Here is a 27,472-nt window from a genome sequence, read left to right as displayed (position 1 = left end):
AGATGTGACCAGGAATAAGCAAAACAGGCTCCAACTTAAACATAAATAACACTTTATTACCTAAAACTACAGGGAAAAAACAGGAAAGACTATAAGGAAAAGAAAAAAAAATTGAAAACCTTACAAAAACCACTTTTCCTCCTCCCCACTCCCTGACTTTCCCAATCCAATACATTCTCTCAAAAATACCAACTGCCCAGCCCGGCACGACACTTTAGTATACTCAAACTGCAGTTCATGAAGAGGAACGGAGTCCTTCTTGTTCCATAGGCTTCTGGAAACACACTGAAATCCCGGATGCTTCCTTGTCACTTCGGCACCGCCCAGAAAGTCCATTTGCCGCTTGTGACATGTTCCTTCCATGCTCAGTGCTCTCACCACCGAGACATGGATCAGAGCTGCTTTTAGGGTGGTCTTTCAAGGATGCCTTGTCTCACTCCAAAAAGGCACAGTCTCTGCTTTTGGGACAACTGTCCCCCCCATATATTTCCAACCCCCTGGGGCCGGGGGGTCCTCACAAATGAACCCTCCTGGTTTTGAGGCACTGCCTCCCCCTAAATGCAGTCTGTGTCACAGGAACAACTGAGTCCATGGCTACAAGAAAACGTCCAGCCAAAAGGCCACTCCAAATCATCTCTCCCCATCCAATCATCTCCACAAACTCCGGGCCAAAGTTCTTATCTCATATCATCTCTCATCTCCCTTCTTATTCAGCTTCGAGGAGGATTAGCATTTTCGCAAGGCCCCAATCATGTAAGAAAGGGTTAAAAGTTTTCAGTCTCTGTCTGTCGGTCGGCTCCCACGCACGCTGCCCACACGCTGCCGCTGCGGCCGGGCAGTCTTCCTCCCCCTTCTCGCTGGCTGCTCTCCTGGGGGGGGGGGGGGGGGGCTGGCTGCCCGATGTCTCTTGGGGCTCCCCCTACCCTTCCATCCTCGAAGCCCCCTCAACACCATCTCTGTCCAGGCCTTACCGCATGGCTGGCCCCTCCCCCGCCCAGCAGCAGCGGGCCGGACGGGGGAGAGATCTGAACTCCTCGTCCCACGAGGTCCAAAGAGGAAATGCCAGGGCAGTGCCCTGCTTTTAACCCCTGTGTATTCTCGGAGGTGTGTCCAAACCCCACTGGCCACACCGGACGCCAGTCTCAAACCCAAAACCTTCATTGGTTTGACCACAGCTTCCCAAAATTCCCAACTTCTTCCTGGTCAAACCATGACACTCCACCCTTCACCTCCGAGAATACACTTTCTAAAATTATCAACAGAACTACAAAACACTTCTACACAATAATACCTCAGATTCACTATGACTATCTATCTACCTTAACTTAGTACATGCTTTCCTTATTCTTCTTGGTCTCATCTCACAGCTTTACCTCATCATTCTCCCGTGATTCGATTCCCGGTCAGGGAACCAAAAAATGTCATGGTTTGAGCCTGGCACAGAGCCAGTGCCCCCATGAAAATGCCTCACCCTGGTGTCTGCTGTGAGATGTGACCAGGAATAAGCAAAACAGGCTCCAACTTAAACATAAATAACACTTTATTACCTAAAACTACAGGGAAAAAACAGGAAAGACTATAAGGAAAAGAAAAAAAATTGAAAACCTTACAAAAACCACTTTTCCTCCTCCCCACTCCCTGACTTTCCCAATCCAATACATTCTCTCAAAAATACCAACTGCCCAGCCCGGCACGACACTTTAGTATACTCAAACTGCAGTTCATGAAGAGGAACGGAGTCCTTCTTGTTCCATAGGCTTCTGGAAACACACTGAAATCCCGGATGCTTCCTTGTCACTTCGGCACCGCCCAGAAAGTCCATTTGCCGCTTGTGACATGTTCCTTCCATGCTCAGTGCTCTCACCACCGAGACATGGATCAGAGCTGCTTTTAGGGTGGTCTTTCAAGGATGCCTTGTCTCACTCCAAAAAGGCACAGTCTCTGCTTTTGGGACAACTGTCCCCCCCCATATATTTCCAACCCCCTGGGGCCGGGGGGTCCTCACAAATGAACCCTCCTGGTTTTGAGGCACTGCCTCCCCCTAAATGCAGTCTGTGTCACAGGAACAACTGAGTCCATGGCTACAAGAAAACGTCCAGCCAAAAGGCCACTCCAAATCATCTCTCCCCATCCAATCATCTCCACAAACTCCGGGCCAAAGTTCTTATCTCATATCATCTCTCATCTCCCTTCTTATTCAGCTTCGAGGAGGATTAGCATTTTCGCAAGGCCCCAATCATGTAAGAAAGGGTTAAAAGTTTTCAGTCTCTGTCTGTCGGTCGGCTCCCACGCACGCTGCCCACACGCTGCCGCTGCGGCCGGGCAGTCTTCCTCCCCCTTCTCGCTGGCTGCTCTCCTGGGGGGGGGGGGGGGGGGCTGGCTGCCCGATGTCTCTTGGGGCTCCCCCTACCCTTCCATCCTCGAAGCCCCCTCAACACCATCTCTGTCCAGGCCTTACCGCATGGCTGGCCCCTCCCCCGCCCAGCAGCAGCGGGCCGGACGGGGGAGAGATCTGAACTCCTCGTCCCACGAGGTCCAAAGAGGAAATGCCAGGGCAGTGCCCTGCTTTTAACCCCTGTGTATTCTCGGAGGTGTGTCCAAACCCCACTGGCCACACCGGACGCCAGTCTCAAACCCAAAACCTTCATTGGTTTGACCACAGCTTCCCAAAATTCCCAACTTCTTCCTGGTCAAACCATGACAGGGCTCCAAACTCTAATACCTGCACAGTCACTATCCAAATAAGCTTGTGACAACACAAAGCAAACTCAGCTTCTATGTTGCAGTCTTGCAACAAATACAAGTATCTGTAGGGCTGAAGCTATCGGAACTGGGCAGTGTTAGCAAGAAGCTTCTCAAAGGGCAATTTTTTAACACCTACATAGTAATTACATAACCTTACTCCTTGGATCAAATTCTTCTGCTACACTTTCTTAATTTGGAAACCCAAAGCTAACTGTCAAAGGCTGAGAAACACTTTTAGTTTTGTTAAAAAAATCAGTTATATTTAGCTGCTCATTGTGACTGTGCAACTTAATTTCCCAAACTACCAATTTAGCAATAAATTGTGATTATTGTGCAGAATGAAAAAAACCACAACACCAAAACAATCTGACAAGCATTTTTATAGTTACTTTTTATTCCAACTCTTACTTTTAATAAAAGCTCCTAGTTTAGGATATTTCTTTTCCTAATCACTAGTTTATTCCTCATTTTAAATATATATTCTTCGCAGCCTAATTTTATAGTTTGGCATTTTGCCATCAGTTTATATTTTAATCCAAATTGTTTTACATTTTTCTATTAAAGAAATAATCATAAAGAATTAAGAATGTTTCTTTGGAAAATAAAGAAATTTTCCTTTAAAGAGGAGATTTAATCACTAAGATCAACTCTCTTTCACAGTTTAGCAAGCATTGGTGCTTTATCAATTACAGAATTGTCTGATTGCCAATTAAAACTGTGTTAGAAATGTGAATAAAGCACAGCAATGAAATTGTTACATATTATACATCCTTTAAGAATACATTTAAGATGGCTGTTTCTTCCCAGTTGCAAACAGAACAAGAACAAAGAAATGCCTCCCTGTTTACTCAGTGTAAGTGCATAACATCACTGAGATTCTTTAGCTCAGCAAGGATATCAGCTGTTTTAACATCCTTCAAATCTAAAAACGATGTGCTTATGGAAGTATTGATAAATTATGACTTCTTTGATCTGTAAGAAGGAACATTTAAATCAAACCCTTTGTTAATTTCTTCATTCCAAGCAGTGCACCTGCACACCTAAAGCTGTAACATTAGCTAACAATTTGGTGATTATCTCTAGCAGTAAAAGACTGGATACTGATTGCTGCTAAAAGATTTACTGAAATACAACAAGAAAACCAGGAACAGTTTAAACTTTGTTTAAGGTAAATCACTTCAAGGACAAAAGCACTCTAAAGAAAAACCTGATTTGAAATTTGTTTCTAGGTCAGGAAATTATTATTGAAAAGTTGAAATGCAGCAATTAAAGAAGCACTGCAATTAAAAAAACAGAACATGGCTGCTAGATAAAAGACATGCCAAATATCTGAACTATGATGCAGGTGAGCCTAACTCAGTTAGGCTTAGGAATACACCAAAATTAACAGCACCAAGTTTAAAACTGTCTGGAGAGAGAGCTTTCCTCCACTAGCTAGACTGAAGTATGGTATTTAGCTTCTTCATGTGGAACTTATATACAAGTTTGACCTGTCTCTGATTTGAAGAACTCGATCATCTCTTGCATTACCTCACCCCAATAATGTGATAATGAGAATAAAAAGAGAAAAATGCGTCAAGTTCTTTTTTTATATTTCCTTGCCTCAGAGAAAACCAGTTTCAAATAATTAGGTGTTTGCACATAATAGCCTACTTTCTTAAAAAAGCATTTATTTGAGTATTTTTAGATCAAATTAATTTTTCTGTGAAACTCACATGCAGATAATTTACCCTTTTGTGTCTTTTAACAAGCAAGCCTAGCATAAAATCAAAATATTAATGAGAAAAGCTAATTCTACTGCATGTCAAATATTTAATTCTGGAATAAAATTGATATTGGAGACATCTGGATCAAAGTAAATATAGTGGGATATGTAAGAAAGATTGAAGGCTGATTTTCAAAGATATGGAATGAACTGTTAATTTATTTATCTTTGCAAATCCATCTAAGCTAAAAAATAGCATTAGTGAAAAGAAATTCACTTGCACAGCAGGAAAGCTCTTGAGCCTAACATCTAAACTTTTTTCAAATGCTCAAGGCAATCTTTATAAAGCCGTAATTATTTCCTAAGTCTCTGAAAACATTCTGCCTTACAGAGCTTAAGTGACTGGTCAATCAACATCCCACACACCACTCAAACCAAGTTGACACTTGTTGCAGAATTTCTTTTCCATAAGCGAAAAAATCAAGCACAAGCTCAGTTTTTTCCACAGGAGTTAACAGTGAGAATCCTTCTAATTTCTTTTTTTGAAAGGCTTAAAATAAACTCATATGCATTACCTGGCCACATAATGTACACAGACACTTCTACAAACAAATTTACAGGACAGTGTGCATTTTTCCAAATGACTCAAGAGTTCATCTTAAATTGATCTAAAGAGAAGAAAAATAACCATTGATCTCAGAAATTCTTCAAAAACAATTAAATTGAAAGACTTATTTAAATCTACAATAACCTGCCAGAAAACCAAAAGGTAGCAACACACAATGCCTGATGAGGATATTTTCCTTTTCTATCATCACTACAGTATTTACTGCAATATCTGAATAGAGGAAAAAAGGTGATAAACCATTGCACACCTGTGGAACTTTTGTAGAACTGCTGCTTTTTGCAGTGATAAGAATAGCTTCTAGTGTGGCCAGCCTTCACCTTTGAAGAAGGCTATGTAAGGGAGCACAAGTAATATGGAAAGAAGGAGCTTCTTACGAACAGTAACTAAAACAAAAATACATAGGATGGATTAAGAAGTGACATAAAATGTTCATGTGCACCAGAACTCCTTGTTACATAGTAGCACACAAACAGCAGATTTCTCAAAACTTTCAGCTGCACGATACTCTTGTATAACTGCACTGCAGATTCTGTATGCTGGCTGGTTGAACAATAAAGGAACATAAGAGCTACAATACAACAGACCTCAATCAAGATGCTGTTGGATAACACCATAAGATGAAGAACTTTGTATTTAAACAAGTGTCTGAACAAACAAACCTACTGAAATGTACTTTGTTCATAGGGAACTCTTTGTCCTTGTATCTGTTCCAAGGAAAGAGATTTATAGTGGATGCACCTTCAGAAAGAGAATGTACTTAGCAAGTGCAGGACAAGAGCACCACTCAGTGGAACTATCAGAGAAAATAATACTGGTAAAGTCAGTGCTACTTATTCATAGCCCAGCAACAAAATTGAGCTGAAGGTGATTCTACTAAGACTAAAATCTTCCTCAGAATAATTTCAGGTGAAAAAATGGCCAGCTTTAAATTAGAGTCTCTGTAATATGAAGTTCTAACCTTAATATTACTTTTTTACTGGCTCTCTTTTCAACATACAGTTATTACATTTCCATTAGTATCTTATTTCTTTCTCAAAAATAGAAATTATAATTATGAAAAGGAAGACATATGAGTCATCTTTCACTGTTCAGTTTTTGAAATCACCAGCATCTCCCAAAAACACTAAAGTCTGTCTGCATCAGATCTCAAAGTATTACTTAGTCTTTAGACTTCAGAAATAAAGTTTAACACCCTTCATAAAACTTGTCTGCTGGACATTGACAACATGCCTTTAAAATGCCAGCTACATTTACCCCTGCATAAAATACCAGCAGAGGATGTAAGATATCCCTACTTCCACACATATTTTTTTTATTTTTCTGTATAAATTTGAATTTTGCAGTTCCCAAGAAAAGCTTCAAATACGAGTGCTTGAATGTTTTGATTTTCACTATTTACCTGCTGAAACTAGAAACTTTTTGGAATGAGGAATTAAAATTAGCAAGTCCTGTGGTAAGTCCAGTGGCAGCCCAACCAGGGTGTTTCCAAGGGTACTGGGTCCAGGGGTTACCTTTGCCATGGCAGCCTGTGCATTGCTGTGTTTTATGTCTATGCCTGACCCAGCGTTGATAGCACACCGGTATCAGCAGTGTTTGCACAGCATCAAGGCCTTCTCTGTCACTCTGCTCCCCCAGTGAAGAGGCTGAGGATGTGCAAGATGCTGTGAGGAGACACAGCTGGGACATCCCCTTGCTTGCTCTGCCTGAGAGAGCTATGACAAAAGCACCAGCTTAAGCTTAATCTGGTTATTTGGGCCCTGTGTTCCTGCAGTCCTGTCAGGTGTGGCCCTGTACCAAAGCAGCCTTACCCACTGGACACAGCTCCTGTCACCAAACACACAACAGCTCTGCTGGAGGACTCTGCAAAGGCTGCCCTGTGGCCTGACATGCTGAACCTGTGCTCAGAGCGAGGGTCTACAGCAGGTGTGTCACAGCAATGAACTTCAGATTGCAGCAAAGCTTCTGTGAATCCTGGCTGAATGTGACAGTGCAAAACTATACACCTGTAGTTGTCATTAAAGAGGTGTAAAGTGATCAGACAGAAAGTTATCCAGTCAGGGTTTTATCTGAATCTCTCCCTTACAATACAACATATTTTGCAGCATAAAATGCCAGGCAACTCCAAAAAATTAGAAGAAAGATCCTCTAAGAACACAGCTACTACTGTCATATCTGGTTAAATGTTTAAGGAAGATTCTAAAAAAAAAAAAAAAGAATTCCAGTGAATCATAAATCCCAGTATGTTTCTCCTTTAACCCATGATTATGCATTGATGAACATCTGCAAGCTAAATCACCTCCATAAAACTGTATTTAAAAACACACTTTGCTACAATCCTAATTTGGATCCTGAAGTTCACCAACCTATCCAGTCATTTCATACTAATAAATAGGCCAATACCTAAAGTTTGTAAAGTCTAGTCTTTTCCCAAGACCACCTCATGATCCCTTCTCACTGAGGATTACTGCACATTCACAGCAAATCTGTGTTGCTGACACACAAAATGTCCATACATATGGGACAACTGAGTAACACAGTCTATCAAGCTCTCATGGGGATGGATCCCATTGTCCCTATTTGGAAAGATGTTCCTCCTTCTGCCTCACACACAGCAAATCCATAATTAAAGTATCTGCAGATGCTGCCCATACGATAGAAGGATTCATGATCTTATTTTCCCAGAGTTCTATTTCTCTGAAAGAGAAATATATCTGTATCTGTCCTATAATACACCCCAAAATAAACAATGAGGAGTGCATTTAACAGCTAGAAATCCCAAATACACAAAACATTCACACACCCTCTGCTAATTACACTACATTTCTAGGACACAGATTGGTTCTTTGGGAAATAGGAAAATGTTCAGTACTCAAACACTGCAGAATCTGCTTCAGTCACCATAATCAATTACCTGGTAAATCAGTCTTCATAATATCAATGCCAACTTGAAGCTCAGGCTCAGCTGCAAGGACTGCATAATCTCCTTGATGAGAGACATTGAAGCTGTAATTTGAGTTGATACCAACTATGTTACTGGCCAGGAAAGGTTTTCCTTTTGGTGTCCTTTGCAAGTGGACTTCGTTCCAAGGTATGCACAGCTCCTCTGCCATTAATTTCCGCATCAGCAGGCGACCAGCCTGTGAAAAAAAAATGGAAGTAATTCACACAGAACTATTGTGCTACATAGTTGCTAAAAAACCACCCACCTAAAAAATGTTGGTTTATTACTCTTGATATCACTTTGCGTATTTTAGCCAAATAATTAAAATTTCTCCCTTTTATAAAACCTGCGTCAAATAAGTTTAAGCAGAAGAGTACATCAGAGCATCAAACACACGGCCACTATTAGCACAATTAAGGTAAGTCCCAGCCTAGACATATCGTAGTAGTTCCTTTCTCTACATTAGTAACTTATTTGCGATATTTTGTGGCACAAATAAATACTTTTTACACCACCCTGAACGGTAAAATTATCTCAATAGACTTCATTTCATTACATCCATTTACTATCTAGGTGCTAAATGAAATTCTCAACAGCTAAAATTGATGAGTAACTCCTTTCAGACTAATTAGCAAGCGTGTATTACTATGCTATTAGGCGAGATTTAAACCCTGGATCTTGTAGAACAGCTTTATTCTCCCAGTCGTTACTCCGATGTCCCATGTAGAGTCCGTCAGGGTACGCTGATTTTGTCTCCTGACTTGGTATCGCGACTTAGAAGTTGGGAAGTCTTTCAGAGTAACTACTGAGAGCAGCCTGCCGTCCCTCCTGGTTTCATACTTTTATACAAGCTTTATCCTTTAGCGTTACACCCCTGAAATGCCCTGACACGGCACGTTTTGCCACGGCAAATCTGAAACTTGGGCACCGCTGACTGTGCAGAGAAACAACCGCGCCCCGGCTCCCCATGTACCAAGGCGGCTTTGGCATCGCGGGCAAACACAAACTTGCCGATGCGCTCCTTCTCCTCGGGCTGCACCAGCTGCGCGGCCAGCAGCCACTCGCGGCGGCGGGGCCGCCATGCACCGCACGGGAAGGCCCAGCGCACGCTGCCCATGGCCGGCCCCGCCGCCACGGCCCGGCCGCGCTCGCTGCGCCCGCCCCCCGTGCCTGGCGGCAGCCAATCGACGTGCGGGAAGCGCGGAGGGCCCCGCCCCTGAGAGCAATACCCAACCAGATGTCAGAGCGCCCTGTGAGTGACAGCGGAATGCGCCAGGTAGCGACCTATCAGGGGAAAGGCGGTGCCTGCGGCGGAGCAGCACCCGCGGCGTCGTCAGCGAGGACAGGTGGGCGGGCCCTCACCTGGAGTGGCGGCAGGCGGAGCCATTCCGAGTGCAAGGAGCGGGAGAATGACGCCGGAAGGAGCCAATCTGCCGGCGTGGCTGCTGCGGAGGGTGGGCCAGACCGGTCGGTGAGCTGCGGGTGTTGGCTGCAGGTGGGTGTGCGCTGCTCGGAGGGAGCGCTCAGGGGGGACCGGCGCCTCACCGCCTGCGGAGAGGCGGCATGGCGGGGAGCGCCGCATGCCGCGGCCGGGCCGCGCTGTGAGGGAAGGGAATCCCTTTGCCCCATCCCGCCCGTCCTGTCAGAATTAGTCCTCCCTTAGAATGAACGGAGCCGCCGCGGGGCGCAGGCGCGGGCGGTTGAGCATGCGCAGTGGGGGCGCTGCCGGCGCTGCCCTCCCGCGGCGGGGGCGATGGCGGCCGATGCTGCTGCTGGGCTGAGGATGGCAGATAACCCTGGCCGTGGCACAAGGAGCGTAGCTGCCCGCTAAATTCCGCTTTCCTCGGCCCTGTGCGGCACTAGGAGGTGGTTATGGCCTCGAGGGGGTCCGGGGGAGGTGGTTCTTAGTGGCAGCGCGCCCCGTTGCGGACAGGTGATGCGCGGCCCGTCTGTGCCAGCAGCGCATCCTGCTGAGGTGCCGCCGTCAGCGCATCCATCCCGCTGGAGAGCCCTCCGGGGCCCTGGCAGAGCTATCTCTGTCGCAGCGGGCTGGGCTCTGTGTACCTTTTATTGACCGTAAAGAGGAGCTGATTGTCCCGAGAGCAGATGCAGCGCGCTGCATCACCCTAGCGGGGTTCTGGCTCCTAAGCATCTGTTCAAACAAAAGGCTCTTGCATCCCGTGCTCGTTGTTCTGTTAAGAATTCCAGTGGTTGTCAACTGGATTCCCATTTTTCCTCAATTATAGGCCATCTGTAAATTCTCAAAAGGTAATAAATTTGTTTGCCCTTTGGTTCTGGAGTTGAACCATAGCTAAAATCTGGGGCCTATTTGAAAATTTACAACCTTTCTGTTGCTTACCTTTAGAAATACTTGCACTTCATCCATCCCCTACTGACCATGTACAAATGATGCAAAAATGCTGAAAATTGTTTTATTGCAGGTATTTGTTACCATCCTCCTTTGTTGTTGTTGTTCACCCTTGCTGGCTCACTGTTAGTATGGAAAACTGCTGTTTCTGCACAGGCCAGAAGGTCTTTCTGTCCAGAATAAGTCTCAGTTATAGCTTAGTATAGTCTTCAGAAAATATTTTAAACACAGAAGTAACTTGAATAAAAAAATGTTTAATCAAGGAATCAATTGGGTATTTGACTTATTTCAAAATATTATTCCTATTTTTCTCCATGATTTAATAAAGCAAGGAATGGCATAATCTTTTGCATTATCCAAACCCATAGATAAAGTTAACTGACAGCAGAGGAGGATTTAACACCATCAAGAAAAAAATCCCTGGAAAATGCTCTTCACTAATATCAAACTGTACCTGAGGCTTACATTTCAAACTTTGTATTCTGTGCACTTTGAAGAGAAAATTGTGGCAGTTTGTATATTTAGTTCCTGATAGATTATAATACTAATGAATTGTGAATCTTACCTAATTCCAAAAAAAAACCCCTCTGGTTTGACCGATAGATTTGGCTTGTTCATGTTCTCTACTTAAGAGATTTAAATATGTAGCACTTTTTTTCACTAGTGGATTAATGTTTTTTTTTAAATGAGCTTCGTGTGTAAGTGCAATCTGAAGCTTAAGGTGCATTGTATAATATGTAATATAATATGGATGTATTCAATATAAACACACATTTTTAAGTAAAACATGCCATTATAAGGTATGCTTAATTAATCTCTAAAGATGCTCAATATTTCATGCATGTTTTGAACAAACCCGCATTTTAATCACATGCAAAAGTGACAGACTACAGAAGCCATTAAAATCTGTCATTTTCTTTTACAGAATTTGCAGTTATTTTCAGCAGAATTAGAAGTACAGTGTGTCATTTTAATTCCTTTTTTTCCTGAAAATTAAAATTACAGTTCTTGATCTTTTTTGGCAAAGGAAACAATTTGCAAAATAACTTGGTGAATTAGAGAAATTTAATTTTAAGAGAAAATCCAGCCAGTTTTACTTCTTTTAAGTGATTACTACTTTATCTTAATGGGTTCATGTGTTTATCAGGGAACATGCACTTAATAATCACTGCTTGCAGAGTGGGAATCTTCCACTCCGGAAATGCCTTCAGGAATTACTTCAATTTCCTTACTTCCTACTGATACCATGCTAGGGGTTTTTTCCATGTTGATTTTTTTTCATCACTTCTAAAGAACACAAAGCTTTAAGGTCTCTGTGTCACCTTTCAATCTGAGAATATTATCCCAACATTTATAATTGATAAATGTCATTTTTGTGGATTAAATGTCGCAAAAGGTCCGGTCCTCTTTTTTTTTTTTTTGCTTGCTAAAATGATTGACTGAATATTATTTTTCTTTGAAGTTCAGTTATTTATGAAAAACGTGTGAGACTCAGTTGCACTGAAATTTCTAGGCAGGAACTTGGAATTCTCTTAGTGTTTTCAATCTCAGGCAATCAGTGACAATCAACACATTAATGGAATATAAAAGCACAGAACTTGTACTCAGTATTTATAGTTTAATTACATTTTAAGCGACTCTTGGCTTTTTAGTAGTCAGATTTTTAAGTTCATTAGAAGTGTCACCAAATCCTACAGATATGTGTTGCACTCATACTTATCTTAGTGAATGTTAAATTAGAGGCAGAGTGTAGAGTGGCGTTTTTAAAACTTATTAACAAGTCATTAATTTCTCTCCTTTTGAATGGACAAGGAATGAAAATAGCAAATCATCTTGACTGGGTATCCAGTAGACTCAATACTATAATATTTTTAATATTAGATCTTAGAATGGTGATCTTGACCTTTTCAAAACATATATTAATGCACCCTTAAATTTTGTATGGAAAAGACCCCCTGAAAGTTCTCTAGAGAAATCTATACAATTGCTTCATCTTCACTGTGCTTAATTCTTTCATCCTAGGTACATTAAATGTTCTGTAAAATACCAGGTCTTAATATTTCCCTTTTTTAAAATCCTGGTCCTTAGTAAGACATACTGTCCAAGCTGGGAGAAGGCCATGTAATAAACATAATGTTCCATTGAAGAACAATTTATTTCTCATAAGTTACCTGCTATGAAGTACAAAGATTTAAGTTTTTTTAATTGGTGAGTGCTGTAGCACAGCTGTATTGTGCTTTCAGGTAAAAGCAGATAGATTGTTTTACAATTGGTTGTAATTATTAAAGTACCAAATCAGGGTTGAGTTTTGACTGGTTTTGCCGGCTGTGTTGGAGGAGGAGAGAGCTCTTCCATGCATGTATGTCTACCTGCACAGTGTTACCTGTAATTTCTGAATGGCCACTCCCTTGTGCTGGTACAGTCTGGAGCCTCAGCCCCGTTCCAAGGGTTTGGTCCTGTTTATGTCAGGCAGACACAGCCCTAAGGGGCTTTTCCTGGCAAAGTAGAGCTGAGCTATGTGTGATATTTATGTGTGCTCAGTGCTACCACAAAGCAGAATTCCCTAGGCTATTTCAAAGTCACACATATTTGTATGTATATTTTTATCTCTCAAAAGTGATCACAGTTTGGTGTCTTTGCTGCTGTCTTTCTGGACCCTCATTTGGGTGTTCGTGCTTCACTGTTATTACACATCCTCTCCCTAGTTTGACATCTTTTCCTTGGTTTTTCACAAAGAAATAATTGCACATCTTCCACCATTCTCAACTTCATTAGCATATTTAAACTTCTCTAACCATTTTGTTTATCAGTTGTAGCAGCTAAGGCTATTTGGACTGTTGGTTTAGCAAAATCTTTTCAGCAAAAATGTTTATTAATATACGTACATTATGTGAGTATGTTCCCATCAGTGCTTTGGTAGGAGCTACAACAGATTCTGCACAAATAAAAGTTCATCTCTGCTCAAAGGTCACTTCACAGTTCTGTTTCCTGTACTGCTTCTGATCTGGTGGAATGGATGTGAAAGTCATTTCTAGGACATCTGTTGCAGTGGTTATGATTTTAGTGTATGCCCGAATGTTCTGAAAATGTCTGTCCTGATGTTTTTGGTCTCCTTTATGAATTTAACAGTATGCTGTGTTTATAGTCTCCTAGTGTAATATCTAGGATTCAACATATATCCAGGTTATTAAATTCATGTCTAAAAGGTCATTTGAACTTCCCAAAGGAAAACTATAAAAAAATAAATTAATGCATTTCAGTGTCTTCTAGGTACAGAATTATAAGAACACTTAAGAAGGATTGTTGATGGTGCTAACTAAAAACCAATCATAAATATGTTGCATCCTCCATATATCTTTGGAAAGGGAGCATTAGCATTGGTGAAGTGAAAAGTTCCACTAGAAATTCAGTGAGGTTTTGGCAGCTGTTTGCATGGAATCAAGGTCAGTTAAACACTTTCTTGTAGCTTTTTACAAATGCTTAGATACTATGAGGAATGTGTGTATATCTTATATTTTGACTATGATCTTATCAGAGTTCTCAGTGTGGTTACCTGGCATCTGGGTCAATGAGTCTTTATGTTCTAGACTGCTCTGTCCCTTAGTGTCCTGGGAAAAGGACAGTGTTAAATCTGGCAAAGGCTTGTAACCAGGTGATCCCTCATGGCCCTTCCAACCCAAACCACCCTATGCTTCTATGACAGAGGGCTCTCATAAACAGCACAGCTAATGAGGTCTGGGCCCTTATTACTGGATTCTGTGATCATAAGAATGCTCTTACACTCGGAGCTCTCAGGCTGTCCCTTATTTCATCCACCCTAATGACCAAAAGTAGTTTACTATCCCTGTCAGGGTCTCTAGCTTGTCAGAGTGACCCCGAGAAGAGTTTGGAAGTCCCTTTTCCCAGCCCGGCGCTTGAAGAAAGAGTCAGGGCTCTTCATTTCTTGGTCTCAAGGTTGTTTATTGTATCTTATCTATAAAAGTTTTCTCCTGTCCTGCTGAGGTCCCCTGTCGTGGGAGACCTCAGCAGGACAGGAGAAAGAATTTTATTTTATGTCTTTAGACTAAAAACTACGTGTACAATGTTTACAATTACTTTCCAATACCTATCACCTATGTTAGACAGTGAGCTTCTTCTCTAAACCAGTCTAAAAGTGCCAGCATCACAGCAGAAGATGGAGGCCAAGAAGAAGAAGAAGGAGAAAGGCTGGACATGTCCAGATCCCTCCCTTCATCTTGCCCCCTGGACCTCCATTCTAAAAACCCCAAAATCTGCTTTTTCACCATGTGATAAATTCACTATCATTCTACTTAATTTGTCGTGGCTTGCAGATCTTCATCTAAGGTTGGTAACTTGCTCCATGTGTCATAATCAAAACCTCAGTCATTTTGGGCTCTGTGCCAGGGTCTCTGAGACCTCTGGCAGGGGTCTTGGCTGCTCAGGACAGCCAGAGGGATGTCCTAGGTCCTGGCATATCCCCAGCCTTCTGCTCAACTGCTCGCTGCTCTGTGGCCCTACACAGACTGGCCATTGCTTGCCACTTGACTGTCAGGCATGCAGAATCTGGCCCCTCAACTGGACACCTGTACAGATAGTTTTGAGAGGTACATATATGTCCCCTTCACATGTGTTATATGGAGTTGACCTTAATAACTGAAGTTTGTATCAGTTTTCACTGTAGCAGCCAACTGGCCTTGTGTTTCAGGTGTTATCCAATAAAAATAAGCCAGGGAAAGTGTTTAAATTTTAACTTTAGGGGAGTTTAGTTTTGGAATAGTTTTCAGTTGTCTTTGTCAACCAGTTGTTGGTTTGTTGTTTTTTTGGTTTTTTTTCAGAAAAGCAGGCTAATAGCTAAGGGGGCATTTGCCAGTGTAAGACTGTAAAGGTCCAGGACGAGCAGGGAGGTTTTGCCAGATATTGAGAGATTGGATCACGTACAGAAGTACTTGTGCCATATTCCAGGGGAGGCTGCAAGGCTGGTTGCTGAACAATACCCAGACGTGTCTTAAAGAGGAAAAGTAAGAGATCCCAGATCTAATGAACCATTTACTGGAGCTTGGTTCTTGGTAATCCACAATAAGACAGGCTTTGTAATAGGAATCCTTGGGGAGTTTATGGAGCAAATAAAAGGAGGGGTGTTCCCCAGCATTCTTGAGCTGCAGACCACTTCCACGTATATCTGCACCCCCTACGTTTCTTGCCCTTTTATCAAATATTTATAAAAACCCCTACTGATCAAATATTTATAAAATCCCCCACTGATAATTAATATGGCTTTGTAGAAGAATGCATGAAATAATTATAAATGCCTTGTTTAACATACCAAGTTTTAGCTGAATTGTTAAGAGAGTTTGAAGGGCTCTGAAATCATCAGCAGATTCAGTGAAGTGGTACATTAATACTAAAATTATAAAGTAAGTCAGGAATTGGCTACAAGACAGCTAGAAATTGAATTTATTAAGATGTATTTTTTTAATAGAGAGAAGGGTGAATTAGACTAAGTCATCACACAGTGTTCATTACTACATTCCTTAATTGTGGACAAAAACATTAAAGATACACTGCTGAATTTTGCTTTTAAGAAAATAATGCGATACTGCTATTAGAGATTAGGATTAGGATGCACTAGATGACTTGGAAATTGGTCTAGTGAGACAGTGATGAGGTCTGAACCATAACATACAACAAATCTTGTATCAGTGAAAGAAATTTAGGATCAAACCAGAGTAAAGAGAAAACTGCAAGCAATAATAAGGAAAACCAGAAACTCAGCCTTATAAGTGGACCTTGGAAAGTTTGAAAATTATTCATTCTAATGAAAGTTGAGAGAGGATATAAACACTCTTGATAATTGTAAGAATGAATAAATATGCAAAGGAAAATTATGTCAAATAACAATTTTAACAGAAGAAAAATCTATGTAAGCATTAATAAATTAATGTGTAATTAAGAGGTTCACAGTCTCTACGCCAATGTACTGGAATAGAGTTTTTGTGGTAATAGTGTGGTAAATAAAACTTTCTGAAACATTGATTGCTTGTATGAAAGTGATCATATGATGTCTTGTCTAAAATAGCATAGTTCAACTTGATTACAGTAGATGTTTCCATCTTCATAATACAAATACAAATATTACTGAAATTGGTAATTTTATCATCAGAAAGCGTATTGTAGGTTAGAGCTTGCTATAGAAATTACATGTAAGTGGAGAAAGATGTCTAGTATCAATTGTCAGTTCCAGAATTTTGCAGAAACGTTTATGTTTCTTTTAGAAGAAGTGTTATTTGATGTGATGCCAAATAAACTTTGAAATTCACTTTCTTTTACAAAAAAGTTTCATTCAAATGTGGGAAACTAATGTTATTAAAGCAACTCTGCTTTTGAAGATTCAGCCTTTTGAGGAGCAGACTTTTAAATTCATAAGAAAAGGGTATTCTAGAGAATTCTGACATAGGAAAAAGTTTCATGATTTATGGAAGTTGGGGTTTATGAGGCCATTCATTATCAGAATAAATGGTGGTCTTGTTCTTCTGTATTTTCCTAGTTCCTCAGGCTTAGAATGGAAAGAGTGAATACGTTGAGATTGTCTGGCCATGGGAAGGAGAAGATGCCTGCTCCAAGGGTGCCAGTGCTGGCAGCAAGATCACTGGATCTCTTCTCTTCCAGGAGACATGGAGGTCTATTTGTGGTTGGAGCCACCTGACTAGATAAAGTATAGAACAGTCTGCTGTGAAAGTACCTCACTTGAAGACTGCCTGATGGTTTAGTTTCCACTGAATATATCTTGTTATCAGATAAGCCTTTTCAGAAAATTAAAAACCAAACCCAGTATTTTCTTGTTTCTGGGTTTTGTTTGGAATGTTTTGTCCCCTGTCAATTCAGGTGGGCCATTATCTGTTACTGATTTTAATTGGTAAAATCAGCAGCAAAATCCTGGAATAAAAAATAATTGGAATGTTTCTTTAAGCTTTAAAATAGGCAGTCTTGACTCAGATTTTCAGTAAGGGCAATTTATGCATCTGCAATAAATAAATAGCTCTTTAAATATGTGTGAATAAAATATAATCATGTTTGATGTTTCTTTATATTGACAAAGGGGTATAAAATATTTTCATTGTAAAAAACAGTTCAAACCAGTTTACCATAGAAGAAACCACACTTCAGTGTAGGGATTTTCACCAGAGAAAAACTTGGCTGCTGAAAGGGAGATGGTCTGAAATTTAAATGTGTTCTGAAGCCAGTTAATTTGTGCCACTCTAAATGAAACTTAGAGTGGGCAAACACAAAGCTTCCTAACACGACTAGAGGTTCATGACAAAATCAGTTTCAATTGACTAAGCACTCAAAGGTGTACTGTCAAAAAACTGTCTCTAAATGACCGTGTTTGGTAAGTCCCAGCAATCCTGATATTCAGTCAGGCTCTTGGTGTTGTTTGTATGCCATTACTGCATGTCCAGAGTGCATCATGGGAATCCACTTAGGATGCAGTCTAATAGCCTCTGTCTCCCTTCCACTACAAGATGTAGAGTGATCAGCCTTTTGGAATGTAAAATATGTAACTAAGTTTTCTTTTTCCATCTTAATTTTACATAAAATTGTAAAAATTTGGGGTTTTTTGAGGGTAAGCCTAGGACTAGTCTTTCTCTTAATTGACAATTAGACACACTCCTTGATGTGCTTCCCGTGGACTTTATTAAAAAAATTCTTACAGGTGGGTATTATCTGTAGAATTGTTCTCTGATATATGGCAGATAATCTACTTTACAAAATTTGCCATATGAATATATTTTACAAAGTAGTAGTATTGTCAAAGTCATTTGTAACACAAATTTCTAACTGTGCATATGATACGCAAACTAAATTCAATGCTGGGAACTTCTTTGTTCGTTTTATGGTGTATTGATTTCGTTTGTTTTTTTTTTAATTATAAGACTGTAGAATCAATTACTTATTTTTCCATTTCAGGAATAGATTGAAGAAAACATGGCCAATCAACGGGATTACATTAGCAGACCTATTTGCAATGGAATTTCTGTTCCTGAAAATAAAATCAATTCCTTAGTGGCTGAAGGTCATGGACAGCAAATTCTAAAAGTGCTACAAAAGTTCAGAGAACAAAATATATTTTTTGATTTTAAAATTCGTGTGAAAGATGAAATAATTCCCTGTCATCGTTGTGTACTGGCAGCATGCAGTGATTTTTTCAGGTAAACCTAATTTTGATGTGAGTTTGCAGTAAATAGATTCTAAGTTCTCTGGGAGGGAAGGAGGGAGGGAATAGAACTAAAACAAACAAACAAACAAACCAAAAGTTTAAAAAATTATCACAATTTACATATATCTGCAGAGTTTTGAGCACAGCATTCGAACATCCTTTTAGGGGTATGCGAGATACAGCTCTTTGTATTTTCAGAAAGCCATGAGGACTTTATGAATCAGATTCCAACAGCAGTTGAAACTCAGTAATACAAGTTTCAAATCATAAATGTGTGGTTCTGCTGTTAGGTTGAACTGACACAGGTTATGTATGTTTAAGAGTTGCCTGTTGCCTGTATCAGTACTTGAAGGTCTGCAAGGATATTGTTTCAGTTTTTATATCAATTTTTATATGATAGTCTGTGTACTTTGACACATTCATGTTGTGAAACGATTGATTACAAATACATCTTGTAGTCTTGTACTGAGCAATTGTGGATAAATTGTACATAACTTTGGAATGGAACTGGTTATTGTTTGTCCAAGAAGAGTGGTCGGTGTTGTAGAAATTGTCTTCAGAGGTATTTAAATAGATATGCATACTTTTCCTAAACTACAGATTTCATCTTTTCAGCATGAAATGGATCTTCCTTCTTGTGCTTAAAGCTGTGTATTCTTAAGGGACAGTCTTCATTCACATACAGAATATTAATTTATAAATAAGCCTTGCTAACCTTTTTATTAGAAAGGTTCAAACTTTCAGTTCCACACTGAAAGTGTTTCTGAATAGAGTTTACTAAAAACAAAGCTCAGACTCTAACAATGAAAAAATGGACTCTTGGGAATGAGTTAATAGCCTCAGTTCGATTGCCCGTACATGGGTGAGTGTTATTTTCAAATGTCCTGGAACATCCCATGGTCTAAGTGAGTCTGCCATGTATGACAGAAGATAGCTAGATGTGTTCTAAGAATTACTGAAAAAAAGAAGAAATGCGGATGAAACGAGCACTTTCTCTACTGTAGGAGCAGATTTGTTTTTTTCTCTGACACACAAGACTACTTTTATTTCTCTTTAACTGCTTGACAGCACCAAGATGATCTGGTAGAAAGAAATACTAGGATGAAATAACTTCCAGTGGTAATTTTTAGAACTGAAGTTAAGCACATGGAAACGCGTGTGTCATTTTCATTACCTACAGACTTTCAGATTAAAAACTGCCAGGAGAGATCTCTCCCTGCTCCTAATGGTTGATATGGTAGATAATAGCAGCCATCAGGTTCAGAAGTCGTCCTGCAATGCAAGGTCCATTTTTTACTTTCAAAGAATAAAAAGTACCTAGGTCCACTACAAACATTTTGAAATGGAACACCTTTTGTCTTCTTTGGCCTTTGGACTTCTCTTAGTTTTGGCTTCATTGTGTAAACCGAATAATCAGCAACATTTTGATCCTCACTTGTTAGCTTTAAGAGTCAAAGCCTTTGCCTACATTGCTCCTCTTCTATTAGTATTGTTCAGTTGCTGTTTTACTCCCAAATTAGAGCTTTCATAGCTCGTGGGTTAATGAGCAAAGGATTATAAGGGTCATCATTTAGTATGCAAAGAGGTCTTTGGGACACAGTTGTCTTACTGTAATTTTGTGTTCTTGTTCAGGAAGTCAGACAAGTTCCTCCTTTACCAGGTATTCACATCCCAAAGAGTATGTGCTATACACAGGGATAGTTTTTTTTTTCCTCTTTGGCTTCAGAAAAAAATGAGATTTCAAAAATCCCATACAACCGAGATACTAAGTGTATAACTGAACTATGATATAACAATTTTTTTAGTATGAATTAACTATGATATATTAATATCCAGATTCTCTGCTTTGCATTTGATGATTTATCAAACTCTTCCTCCCTTATTATCTTGTGTCATATTCAGAAGCCACTGCTATCCTAGCTTGAGGCTTAGTCTCTGGGAGGGTAGGGCAAGGGATATTGCACCACTGTTCTGTTGCTAGCACTTACTTGCTTGTAAAACTTTAATTATTTTATCTTGCTGTGTTAGATTGTGTGAAAGAGTTAAATGTTATTACATAGTTAGAATGAAGCAGTAAAAGTTGTAATAAAATTTCCACAAATCTCCTGGTCAATAGTTCATTCCACAACTTCAACCATCATCTTTGTATTCAGTCACAATCTACTTTCTGCACAATTTCTTTATATCATGCAATCATATCAAAATCTCATTTTTTTCTCTGACATTGGCCTGTACTCATCTCTCTGTCAACTCTAAAGCAAGAATTAAGTTTCCTTGTGTTTTTTCTCCTCATTTACCCCTTACCTACTTTTATTTCTGAGGACTACACCCGTCATCTCTCTGGCCATTTGCTCAGCCTGCAATTTGGAAGGGTTTTTTTTTCCACATAATTTTATGTACTCATCCACATTGCATGACCTAACTTATAGAGCTTTTTTACTATGTATTTTTTTTAAATCAGGCTTTCTTTCCCAAAGTTGAAACTGATGCTGTCCTGAAATATTTCACATATTCTCATGCTGAGAGCTGCAGACTTCATCACCATTTGTGAAAATGCATACAAAACACAGGTGCTGCAATGATTTTGTTAAGCCATCACACTGAATATGTTCTTATCACCAATATTTTTTTTCAAACACACCAAGTAATTTCATTGTTCATATAAAAACTTCCACAATTTAGACCAATTTTAGACCAGCCCACATTATTAAGTGCCCCTAATTGGCTCCTTCCACATCAGTGTTCTCATCTGTTTGCTGAATCTTTAATTTGTGTGTATATCTTCTGTATTCTATTCACAGAGCCATGTTTGAAGTTAATATGAAAGAACGGGATGATGGCAATGTTACTATTAGTAACCTATCACCCAAGGCAGTGAAAGCTTTTCTTGATTATGCTTACACAGGAAAAACAGAGATAACCAATGATAATGTGGAAATGCTGTTCCAACTGTCGTCATTTCTTCAAGTTTCACTCCTTTCCAAAGCTTGCAGTGACTTCCTAATAAAAAGTATTGATCTTGTGAATTGCTTACAGTTGCTTTCTCTATCAGAAAGTTATGGGTCTGTCCGCTTGTTTGATCATGCGCTAGATTTTGTACAACACCACTTTTCATTGCTGCTCAGATCGAGTGACTTCTTGGAGATGAATTTTGAGATATTACAAAAATGCCTCGAGGCTGATGAACTAGATGTCCCTGAGGAAGAATCAGTGTTGAAAGCTGTCCTCCAATGGACCAAACACAATTTAGAAACACGGCAGAAATACCTGCCTAATTTGATTAAAAAAGTGAGATTACACCAGTTACCTGAAAAGACTTTGCAGGACTTTCTGCATTCTGAAGAGCACTTACTTAAGAGTGCTAATTGCTCAGTAATAATCAATGATGCAGTTAAAAGTGTGCAGAACTTCAGTGGATTGTTTCCAGATGCACGTCCTTCAACAACAGAAAAATATATATTTGTTCATAAAACTGATGAAGATGGAGAAAACAGACATACGTTCTGCTACAACATCAAAACAGATAAATGGAAAGAACTACCACATACGCACATGATTGATCTGCCAGGGTCAAGTTTGTCTAGCTATGGAGAAAAAATATTTATAACTGGAGGATGCAAGGGTAATTGTTATAGGACTGTCAGGCTTCATATTGCTGAACCATTTCATGATGCCACTGACCAAACCTGGTGCTACTGCCCGGTCAGCAATGAATTCTCCATAGTGTCAGCTATGAAAAAACCGAGGACAATGCACACATCTGTTGTAACCTTAAATCAGCTCTTTGTGATAGGTGGAAAGACCAGAGGAGCTCAAGAAACTCGGAGTCTTTTGGATGTAGAATCCTATAACCCTCTTTCCAAAGACTGGAAATCTGTAAGCCAGTTACCAAGAGGTATCTACTATCCAGAAGCAAGTGCATGCCAGAATATAATTTATGTCCTTGGCTCAGAAGTAGAGATTACTGATGCCTTTAATCCGTCCCTTGACTGTTTCTTTAAGTATAACGCTATGACTGATCAGTGGTCTGAGCTTGTAGCAGAATTTGGGCAGTTTTTCCATGCAACTCTAATCAAAGCTGTTCCAGTGAACTGCACATTGTACATATGTGATCTCTCCACCTACAAGGTTTACAGTTTTTGCCCAGAAACCTGTGTTTGGAAAGGGGAAGGATCTTTTGAATGCGCTGGCTTTAATGCAGGGGCAGTTGGGACAGAAGACAAAATTTATATACTAGGTGGTGATTATGCTCCAGAAGAAATCACAGATGAAGTTCAAGTCTACCACAGTAGTAGGTCTGAGTGGGAAGAAGTTTCACCAATGCCAAGAGCCTTAACTGAGTTTTACTGTCAGGTCATTCAGTTTAATAAATATAGGGACCCCTGGTCACCTGTACTGACGATTTGCTCTGGAGAATTTTGAAATTCCCAAGTTAAAAGAGTCTATTTAAATGCACAAGTTGTAGAATAGTTTTTACGTATTAGTTTACAGATGGAGAAATATGTACTTATTTGTTTAAATTTTCAGTTTCGATTAAATGCTGTAGGATTGCTTTTGGAAGACTCCATTAAAATGTCATTCATGCTAGTCATTATACAGACAGTATTATATACTTAATTTTATATACAACTCTTCTCTGTAATTATTAGAATAATTTTAAAAATTATATCAATTTTCCAAAAAGAATATTAATGAGGAATTAGTTGTGTAATATGTGTCATTATTTCTGTAATATTCACAGTTGTCCCAATAGACAAATTGCTAAATGAGAAAACTGACTGTGATACTGTTTTCCCTATGTAACTGAAGTTTAAAAGACATTTTCATTAGTGTGATTCAGATTTTCCATGTTCATAAACCTGTAATAGGAATACATTGTCAGCTTTATCTTATCACAATGACCTTAGCAAGGACAAGAGCCAAAGTGACCTTCACAGTATTAAAACCAGGTATCTAACTTGAAGAGACTGATAATTCCTGGCATCTTACTTCAGCTCTTCAGTTTTGCCAGTTTTTCTCCATCCTTGTGCCTTAGTAGTAGCTTTATTTTCTGTTTCCATGCCATTAACTGTGGCAAAGTATACTTCAATGACATACTGCAGGGTAGGTAAGATTTCTACAGGACAGATGATTCATGTGTTACCTTTGCTTCAGTGATGTTGCTAACTAAAGAAAGAAAACTTCAGGATGTTTTCTGACAGAAGTTTTCATCTCTGAAATCTTCAGTGCTACCTACTAAGCAGTCACTAAGCTGCTAATAGCAGCAAGCTGTAAACTGAACCGTAGCTGTTGCTTCCATTAACTATGGGAAAAGTTTGTATCTTGTCATACATCAAAGTTACAAAACTGCACCCCCATATTAAAAGGCAATAGTAAATAGTATTTCTGAGGTGAGAAATCATCTCTTGTGGTTTAAATTAATTAAAATACTTTATCTTGAACTTCATTGTATTTTTTAGATTAAAAAATATTACACAGTTAACACTTCACAATATATTGCTTGATAAACTTTAAGTAGTCAGCTATGATAATGTTAAAATTGTAATGGACTTTTAGTGCTAATATTAGTCTAGCCGTATATTCTGAAGTAAATTTGATCTCATGCTTACAAAGTCAGTCTTCTTTCTGACAGGAAGACACTGAAATTAGCTAGGTTTCATAAATTAATTTGGATTCTTCCACAGCCTGAGAATTTCCTTTCTTACCATGTATCCAGATAAGACACTGAGAGCCCTTATGTTCCCCATAAGTGTTGTGAAAGCAGTAAGGTTGTCTTCTGCCAGACAGAAATAATGATTTTAAACATTTAATCACATCTTTTCAAGAAGTTTAAATAATGAATAAAATTTAGTGAGGCATCAGAGACATCTTTCATATGTCTTGAGACAACTGTGGTAAGTTCATTATCACATCACTACTGCATGTACTTTTTGTAAAACCCAAGCTGAATATTAATGCTTAAAGCTTAATATTGCCTTGAACAGGCTTCTGTTTTAAGCAGTAAACAATGGAAGGTTCTGATTGTGTGACTGACTCTGTAATTTGTTATGAGATACCCTTACAAATTTAGGTAACATTCATCATAGCAATTTTCATAAGCATGTAAAATAAAATCATGTATATTTGGATCAGAGCAGGACCGTTCCACTCAGTAATTTCTGTATATTAATATGTGTGTCAGTTCTGTAGAAGTAAGTAGCTTGCTACAGTATTTCAGGCAACTTCCCCATTTATTTTGGTTTTTTTTTCATAATAATTCTCCATATTTTAACTAAACGTAGCTAGGTAACCTCTACAATCACCTTGCAGAAATGCAAGTATTTTTATATTGGGACACAACTACTTTTTGTTAGTGCAAAGCAAATGTATTGAGTAGAGAGAGGAAGAATACTATTCCTACTTACTGAAACAATAGGAAAAAACCAAACACATAGGAAAATGGTAGTTTTCGTTTTAATGAAGCTACTCAGGGTAGCATAGAGATTTCATTAATCATTAATTATTGCAACTTGTCACATCATTGGAATAAAAGGCCCAATTCACCTTTGCTTATGTATTTGTGTTGTGTTTATACCTGAGTAATATGAGTATACACTTTATGCATTGAGAAAAGTGACATAATATGCCCGTAGTAAGTACATGGGTATAAACAGCTATGCAAATTGAAAGAGACTAGAGAATTGCAAGCGTGTTTTAATTGCCACTGTCATGACCAGATTGCTGGGTCACATAAACAGCAAGTGAGTGAGTCATTCAGGTGATGCTCTTTCCTCTAAGTTTTTGCCTACAGCAGATCTTTTTGGCAGTCTTCCACCCAGCTACTTGCTGTAAGACTCTGGCATCTGACATCAGACAGAGCAGTGACGTATGTGAGAAATTCCTCAGTACAGAGGAATTATAGACAGTGAAAACTGACTGTAGCTGAATTGGGAAACCAGATGTGCTTCTTTAATATTCTACACTATACTTGTGCAGGAACTAATGTCAGTTCCCAGTCTGAAAACTCATTCATGGATTTCACAGGGAGGTGAGCTCTTACTCAGTGATCAGGAAATAATGTAGTAATGTCAGTTACTTTCTAGTATTGCTTACAGGAAAGTTACTGTGAAATGGTACTGATTTTCTGCAGTTAGGCAGGTAAACCTGTACTACAGCTCTCACAGAAGGAAAAAGGATCATTTGCCACATTTCCACATACAAAGTATTAAATCTGGTAGCAGAACAGAATGCAGAAGTGTTAGGAAGTCATGTTTAAAAACAAGGCTTTATCATAGAAGAAAGGACCTATGTTCCAAACCCTGTGATTAATTGCTAAAGATGTAAGAAATCTCAGTGAACTACACAAAAAAAAAAAAAATTTCCTTGAGTAACTGTTGTAGTCTGGGTCAAACTGATTTTTCAGTCTACAGAGCATTTATGCAATTAAAAACAAAAGTCACAAAATTAATGCAAAGTGAGTTTTTAAAAATCTTTTATGACTTTCCAATGGTCTTTGAATCAAAGCTTTATGAAAAAGTACCTTCCTCTAAAAATAGTAACTAGATTAACGACTATGTATGTTCTCACTGAAATAGAGTGATGTTTAAACATACAAAATGCATGTAAAATTATAATCTACTATTTGCACTTAAATGATGTAACCAAAACATTTCTAATAGTATTCTATTTTATGTCACAGAATACATTATAAGCATGACCAGTATAATATACACGAAGATAATATATATTGTATGTGGGATTTTAATATCCAGTGATGATTATATTGGATAATCTTAATTTTTAAAGAATGCTATCAAAACGTTATGGCACTTTGGTAATGTTATCATACTGGTTTAGTTGTTATAATAAATATCAATTATTCAGGTGTTTTATTGATTATGTTTGCACAGACCTGATGATTATTATTTAAGGACTAATTAATCTGTTTTCTATATTCTAAATACATTTGTAGTAAGTCAGTTTACTGCTGTTAAAAATTCATTATATTCACAAAATTGAGTAGATTTTCTGGGTCAGATTTATTTACGGTATTACTCTGTGAAGAAAACTGTTTACCTCCTGTGGTTAGTAAAGGTTAGTAGGTAAGGTATAGGCTATAGAATGTGCTGACTGCAGTTCCTAATGTGGAGATTAATTTTAGATGTTTCTGTTTGTAGGTGACCAACAGGAGGCAGCATAAGATCTCTTTTAATTAAAACAGACTGAAAACAGGGATGTATTTGACAATATTTATAGTTGAGCATTATGCTCAATTTACTTTTTTCCTTCTAACAGCCAGTAAAGCATAGAGAACAGTAACATTTCACTGCTGCCTGGGCTCTGCTGATATGTGGAAAGTATGATACTACACATTTGCTGAGATGTTCATTCTTTTGTGAAATAAAGCACTGAGCAACTGAATCTTTCTTGGGTCTCTCTCTTTTTTTTTCTTTTTTTTTTTTTTTTCCCAGTGAGTTTTAAACTGCAGAGATTCTACAGTGTTTCTAATGCAGGTAATCTCTTTTGGGATTTGTTGGTTTGTTTTTTTCCCTTCAGTTGGAGAACATTTGGAATGCCATAACCAAGAATGCAGTTAGCATGGATGAAAACTGCACTGAGGGGGGTTTATAATTATCCTTAGACCTTGTATTTGTATTTCCTTTGCATACTGAATTACTGTTCCCATGCTAATTTTAACTGTCTGCTGAAAAGTTTTTAAGTTTACCATGGTAAGGTACTCAATTAAATTGGTATCATTTTTTAAAATTAGATCAGATTGATATACAGGTTTTTTTAACAGTTTAAGTATTGCAAATGATTGGGTGTTTATTGTTACTGAAATGGACCTTCCATACTAGTAGAAGGAGCTTTATATGGAAGGAGAAAAAAGC

General features: G+C 38.9%; 2 protein-coding genes across 10 annotated transcripts in view; one reads left to right on the top strand and one right to left on the bottom strand.

Moving 5' to 3' along the window:
• AASDHPPT (aminoadipate-semialdehyde dehydrogenase-phosphopantetheinyl transferase) overlaps positions 1-9,686 on the bottom strand; it is a 33,661-nt gene extending 23,975 nt beyond the window's left edge. The window contains exons 1-2 of one of the 4 annotated variants that reach the window (XM_074535172.1): positions 9,382-9,686; positions 7,990-8,215 (exon numbers count right to left, since the gene is read on the bottom strand). In XM_074535172.1, the coding sequence (XP_074391273.1) occupies positions 7,990-8,215; positions 9,382-9,648 (493 nt within the window). In that variant the 5' untranslated portion in view covers positions 9,649-9,686. Of the gene's footprint in view, positions 1-7,989; positions 8,216-8,729; positions 8,934-8,992; positions 9,192-9,381 lie in introns of those variants that run through there. The other 3 variants (XM_074535171.1, XM_005482565.4, XM_026790763.2) reach the window with 3 other exon arrangements.
• KBTBD3 (kelch repeat and BTB domain containing 3) lies at positions 9,356-27,006 on the top strand. Of its 6 annotated transcripts, none has more exons than XM_074535167.1 (4): positions 9,365-9,514; positions 16,932-17,064; positions 18,353-18,594; positions 21,404-27,006. In XM_074535167.1, exons 3-4 carry the CDS (start codon positions 18,371-18,373, stop codon positions 23,022-23,024), a joined length of 1,845 nt encoding a protein of 614 aa, XP_074391268.1. In that variant the 5' UTR covers positions 9,365-9,514; positions 16,932-17,064; positions 18,353-18,370; the 3' UTR covers positions 23,025-27,006. The 6 variants fall into 6 exon arrangements, with proteins under 6 accessions (XP_005482624.1, XP_074391268.1, XP_074391270.1 ...); XM_074535169.1 differs by lacking the exon at positions 9,365-9,514 and adding an exon at positions 11,834-13,830; XM_074535166.1 differs by lacking the exon at positions 9,365-9,514 and adding an exon at positions 11,834-15,405.
• Positions 27,007-27,472: the final 466 nt, after the last annotated feature.

Source organism: Zonotrichia albicollis, chromosome 2 (genome assembly GCF_047830755.1).
Source record: "Zonotrichia albicollis isolate bZonAlb1 chromosome 2, bZonAlb1.hap1, whole genome shotgun sequence".
Taxonomy (NCBI): Eukaryota; Metazoa; Chordata; class Aves; order Passeriformes; family Passerellidae; genus Zonotrichia; species Zonotrichia albicollis.
The sequence above is the reverse complement of the archived record's forward strand: the minus strand, read 5'-3'. Positions and strand labels throughout refer to the sequence as shown.